At 42.5% G+C, this 6,000-nt stretch overlaps 1 protein-coding gene across 1 annotated transcript in view; it reads left to right on the top strand.

The window, feature by feature from the left end:
• Nucleotides 1-3,748: 3,748 nt before the first annotated feature.
• The window catches only part of ITGA1 (integrin subunit alpha 1), a 161,219-nt gene continuing 158,967 nt past the window's right edge, over nt 3,749-6,000 (top strand). The window contains exon 1 of the mRNA XM_047826785.1: nt 3,749-3,874. Coding sequence (XP_047682741.1) covers nt 3,814-3,874 — 61 coding nt within the window. The 5' untranslated portion in view covers nt 3,749-3,813. The remainder of the gene's footprint in view (nt 3,875-6,000) is intronic.

Raw genomic sequence — 6,000 nt, 5'->3', positions numbered from 1 at the left:
AATTCTCCTACAACTGGGAAGAAAAAGAATGATTCATTTCTATTTACTGTAATCCAGTCATTTTTGCTAAATGTTTCATGGGCTCATCTCATATAATCCTCATAACATTCTTCAGAGAAAAGCAGTATTTTATCCCCATTTTATGTTTGAGTAAACTGAGGCTCACAGAAACTACATAACTTTTCCTAGATCACACAGCTACCACATGGTGGTTCTTGGGCATGAATCTAGGGAGTTTAACTCAAGAACCTACTTACTCCAGTAATTATACTTAATATATTAGATTACCTCTAAGGAGAATATTTTTGTATGAAGTACAAGTTTTTCTTTTTGAGATACTAACCAGTAATCCCAATTACTTTGCTTCATTTCATAGGCTGTGTGTTCTAAATTCTTAATCAGTTCAGTCTCTAACCTCTCAGGGTACTTCTAATTTTCACCCATATTTCCAAATTGTCACAGGAATCTAATCATATTAGATCTCATTTAAAATAGAAGAGTATATTGTACAAAGTCTAGAGCTTAGCATTTGCTGTCAAGTGACCCCATGTAATGACTAGTTTGTGACCCTAGTTTTTATCTTCTCTAAGCCTCAGTTTACTCAATAACATGTCTTCCTGTCAAGATAAAATTAGTTAAGAAAATAGCTTGCCTGAAATTGATTTGTGTTAAGATTTATTGAAGTTCAGAAAATGAGCACTGAATCTAAATTTAATTCTCCAGCAATAACTACTTTCTCAGTCTCTATATTTGCATTGATGTGAAATGAGGAAGATTAATAAATATTGTCATAAGATTCCTAACACATATGGAAGTAAACTAACCACAGCACTGGTAGTGCTGGTTATCACCATTAGTCTATAAGTCTTAGAGAAGATTTTCAAAAATTTAAATTCAAGGGGTGCCTAGGTGGTTCAATCAGTTAAGCATCTGACTCTTAGTTTTGGTTTAGGTCATGATCTCATGGTTTTGTGAGTTCAAGCCCGCATGGGGCTATGTGCAGACAGTGCAGAACCTGCTTGGGATTCTCTCTCTCCCTCTCTCTCTGCCCCTCCCCCACTCATGCTGCCTCTGTCTCTCTCAAAAATAAATAAACTTTATAAAAAATTTTTTAATTCAAAGTATTTGTTAACCCCCAAAGAAAGTTAAGGTTCCCAATAATTATAGCCTTGATCATACAAGCATGTTTTAACCCTACTTCATTTCAATAAGATAGAATTTTATAATTTCTCTTTTTATTTCTTTCTAATTCAATAATATTATAATTTTCAGGGTGCCTGGTAGCTCATTCGGATAGGTGTGTGACTTTGGCTCAGGTCATGATCTCAGGGTTCCTGGGTTCGAGCCCTGCATCCGGCTCTGTGCTGACAGCTCAGAGACTGGAGCCTGCTTCGGATTCTGTGTTCCTCTCTCTCTGCCCCTCCCCTACCTGTGCTCTCTCTCTCTCTCTGTCTCTTTCAAAAATGAATAAAAAATTCATTTAAAAATAATATTGTAATTTTCTAGAGCTCCAAATGTGTATATGTCTATACACATATATATGTGTGTGTGTATATACATATGTTTACATATATATACACACACTATTGTTTATGAAAACAGAACAATTTGAAGAGATATTTTGGGGAAAGTATGTATCATGATTTTTAAATGTCTAAACATTAATCACTTATCAGTTTTTTATCGGTTAATCAGTTAAGCAGTATTTACTGATTATTGTGCAAATCCTCACGGTCCATACTGAGGCAGAAGACATAACTAAGACTATAGACAGGGAGATGAAACGTGGAAATTACTTGGCAAGGCTTTCCCAGGAAAAGGAGGCAGGTTGATGATACCAGTTAATGAAGATAGGCTGGAAAGCCCAACTGGGATACAAGAACACTGAATACAGGCAATGGAGCCTCAGTAATGTCTGATGAGTTTGAACTGTGATCCAACATGAGGTTTTCTCCAGAGACTTATTTGTGCAATAAATAAATATTTTGAAAATAGGACTAAGAAATGAAAATATGAAAGTTGGAAACAGGGAAAAGCAGTATTTTTAACATATTCAACTAGGTAATCATTTCATATAAATAAATTAGAGAAAAATTCCTTAGCTGATGGGTCATGTTACTGACATTTGATGGCTTTCATCATCTCAGGGCTGACCATCTTTTTGATCGTCATTAAATTTCTTTATTGTCTTTTCCAACTGTTAGTCCCTATCATCCTGTTTGGTGGCACTCTATCCAATCATCCCTGTGGCTTCTCCCTCCCCTTCTCTCGGGTTACCTATACTGTCACCTGTATTGTGTCCTAGGCAGAGTCCTCCTTTGGGTGGCACTCTAGTCCTGCCTAGCCCTAGTCCTGCTAGAGAGAGATGCTCAATTGGTAGCTGCTTTGAATTGAATGGAATGGAATAGAATGGATTCCAGGCACCAGGTGTAAACACAAATCCACTCATCCACTCCTTCCCTTTCTTTGAAATTCTCAAAACCATTAAGACAGGGCTGCTTTAAAAAAAAAAAAAAAAAAAAAAAAAAAGCAAGTGAAGCTAACATGTGGATGTGGCTCTTAACAGGGAGGCTGTACAACTCACAGGATAAGCAAGGGAATCATTGCAAATTCTTAAGTGCTTTTACTGGCCTGGGTCTCCCAGGGTGGGGTAACATTCTCCAGCGTTTTGACCCGTCAACTTAACTTCCCAATTTTTAGTTCCCTGGAGTAGTGGGAGGGGGAGAGGATGGAGTACCATGAACATGATTTAACGCACTCCTAGTTATAAAAGTCTTCAGCAAGAAGAAATAAAACAGTCCCCCGGTTCTTTATTAGATTCAGTTCCCAGTGTACAAACATTCTCATTCAACTTAAACAAAATAGCCCACACACATACCGTTTCTGAAGAGACTGTCTTCCTCCCTTCTTTAACCTCCCTCTTCCCTCTTGCATTTGTTTCTTTTCTTTTTTTCTCCCATTCTTGTTTCCTTCTCCTTTTCTCCAACTTATCAGTCTTCCCAAAGAAAAGTTTATCTGCAACCACCGTTTAACCACGATCAAACGAAGCAAACCCTCCATAAGCGAAAGCAAAACCCTTTCAGTGGGGGCGTGAGGGAGTAGACGCCCCCTCCCCTCCCACATCCACACGCTTAGTGCCAGACCACAGCACGGCGAAGTTCAAGTGTCCGCAGGAAGCGAGGTGGGGAGACCAGACCTGCTCACTCTCAGCGACCGTCGAATTCCTTCTGCGCAATCGGGCCCCAGGGAAGCAGCCTCCCCTTAAGGGCCGAGAAGCCCGGGCACGTTGAAAGTACTCTCCCGGAGCAGACCCAGGGGAGAAGTTAGGGGTGTGAAGGCGGGGCCACTGCACTGGCGACACCCTCCGAAGGTCCAGCCCTCGCCCGCCTTCCTGCCACCGTAGGGAGTTAGCCGGAGGGCGGCATCACCCTCTCAATGAAAGGCAGATATCCCTTTAAGGTTTGCTTTGTAGCTGGTGGACTTTAGCCTAAACACGAACCCGCGAAGCTGGCTTTATTTGTCCATGTCTCGGACAGAGCCTGGGAGACTGCCAGTGGGATTTCAGAAACCGAGCACGCGAAGGGGCGGGCGATGGGGCAGTAAGTCTGGGATATGAGGAGCGTGGAGAGGACTCAGAGGCATTCGCCCAAAACACAGGAAATTCACTCTTCGGCTTCTGCGCGCCGCGACTGGCCGGGGCCGGACGCAGACCTGCGGCGGTAGAGTGGCTCTGAGCGCGCGGCTCCGTTCCCAGTCCCGCCGAGTCCTGCCCGCCGATCCAGCGCGTCCCCGGGCTCTGCGGGCTCTCGGGCCATGGCCCCCAGACGCCAAGCCAGCCCAGGGCTGGCTGTCGCCCGCTGCTGGCTCCTCACCGGTGAGCGACCCTGCTTGTCTCTGGGCATCTGCGCGCGGGGCTCCGGGCTTGTTGTGGTTGTTGGGTAGAGGGAGACGGAGAGCTCCGGCCCAGAGGGGTGGATGGAGCGCTGGTCCAGTTTGGGGCGCTCAGGTAGTCTGGGCAGGTCTGAGTACAGAAAGGAGTTTCTGCGTTTCGTTTTCGTTACTCGTTTTGATGTGTTTCAAAACCTTCCCCCTCGGTGGTAGCAGGGAGACAGCGCTGAAAACTTGACAAGGTAGATGCGACTCTACAGACTTGTTTTGACAGTTTACACTGTATTTTAGGACTTTACTGAATGGCCTTTCCCCTCCTAACCCCCCTCCTCGGGAGGGAAGAAACTAGAGGGCGCCTGATTTATATGCAAAGTTCCTACCCTCAGGTTACTCAAGGGTGGGCATTTTTGCATTTTGTTGCTGTCAAGGATGAGGAGGAACTTTTTGAAATGGAGAAAGGGATAGAGAGCCTTTACTCTGTAACTGTCACAGAGCAGACCATTTTTTAATGCAAAGTATAGTATTGTTACGTGTGTATAAAAGGTATTTTTTATGAGGACTTAAAAAAAACACTGGAAATACAAAGTTATATCCAATTCAGAAAAATGTTGAATCATATCATTCCTAAGATTTTCCAAATGATTAACCCACAGTCAGATCTTTTTTACCAGTTACTGACTGAGGGGAGAAGTTGTAGTGGTGAAAACTGGAAAGAAAGTGACCTGATTAATGGTTTGGTTAATGGTTGGGTTTAGCATATCATCAATATTCAGTGTTCAGTGTCTTTTTTGCTGGCATGCTTCTGAGTACTAGTTAATTCAGCATTTTTCCATTAAAAACGGGAATTACCTGGCCGGTTTACCCTGATTTGGATGTTCAAGCCTGGTTACCTCTTATGAAGATCTCTGAGAAATGGATTATTAGTAAGCAAAACTTTTTACATAGCGAGGTGGTATTAAGAGAGTTAATTATGAGCTACTGACTTTTCATCCAAACATTTTCTACTGCTCAGGAAGTGTCCAGTAATCCAAACAGTAGAGACTTCTGAACAGCTTTACAGCCAGTGAATGGTTTAACTTACCAGCTACTGTCACTGCCCTGTACACTTACTTGACCTATGTGATGTCTCTCCAGCTCAAACTTTTTAGAGGTTGTTTGCCTTTTGTTGTTGTGTAAAATCTGAAGTTGTCTGACTATTCAAGTTGTAGCTTTTTCAAGTTACCAAAAAGGCAGTCAGTAGTGCAGAAAGGATCAAATGAAGTTTGCGCATCCCCCCTCCGCCAAAAAAAAAAAAAAAAAAAAGAATGAGGGCCCTGGGTGGCTCAGTAGGTTAAGCAGCTGACTCTTGATTTCAACTCAGGTCATGATCCATGATCTCACTGTTTGTGAGTTTCAGCCCTGTTCTCAGCCTCTGCACCTGGAGCCTGCTTGGGATTTTCTTTCTCCCTCGCTCTCTCTGCCCCTCCCCTGCTCACATCTCTCTCTCTCTCTCTCTCTCTCTCAAAATAAATAAATTTTAAAATGAAACTTTAAAAAAATAGAGGTCAAAAAGTTATGATTTCGTATACTGAAGATCTTTTAGGTTTAACTGCTTTATTTACCCATGCCTAAAACAGTCACAAGTTGCATGCTGTGGGTTTTCTGCAATTGTTGGTAAGGCATATTAAGGCAGAAAGGGACTTAAAGAAGAATAACATATAGATATTTCTAAAATGTTTTTTAAAGTTTATTTATTTTTGACAGAGAGAGAGAGAGAGAGAGACAGAGCATGAGCGGGGGAGGGGCAGAGAGAGAGGGAGACACAGAATCCAAAGCAGGCTCTGGGCTCTGAGCTGTCAGCACAGAGCCCGACGCGGGGCTCCAACTCATGGACCGCAAGATCGTGACCTGAGCTGAAGTCGGACGCTTAAGTGACTGAGCCACCCAGGCGCCCCTAGGTATTTCTAAATTATAATACTTAAGTCCTTTTTTGTGTATGTGTATATGTTCATGTACCTAAAATTCAATCATATTTAAGTTAGAATTTATTGTGTCAGAATCAGTCAGTTCCTCATATGTGCTATAATATGCCCATTTTACAAGGATCTGAAATTTGACTTCTTCCTCTCCTTT

The sequence above is a fragment of the Prionailurus viverrinus genome, chromosome A1 (genome assembly GCF_022837055.1).
Source record: "Prionailurus viverrinus isolate Anna chromosome A1, UM_Priviv_1.0, whole genome shotgun sequence".
Lineage (NCBI taxonomy): Eukaryota > Metazoa > Chordata > Mammalia > Carnivora > Felidae > Prionailurus > Prionailurus viverrinus.
Note: the sequence above shows the minus strand (reverse complement) of the source record. Positions and strands in the feature narration are given on the sequence as shown.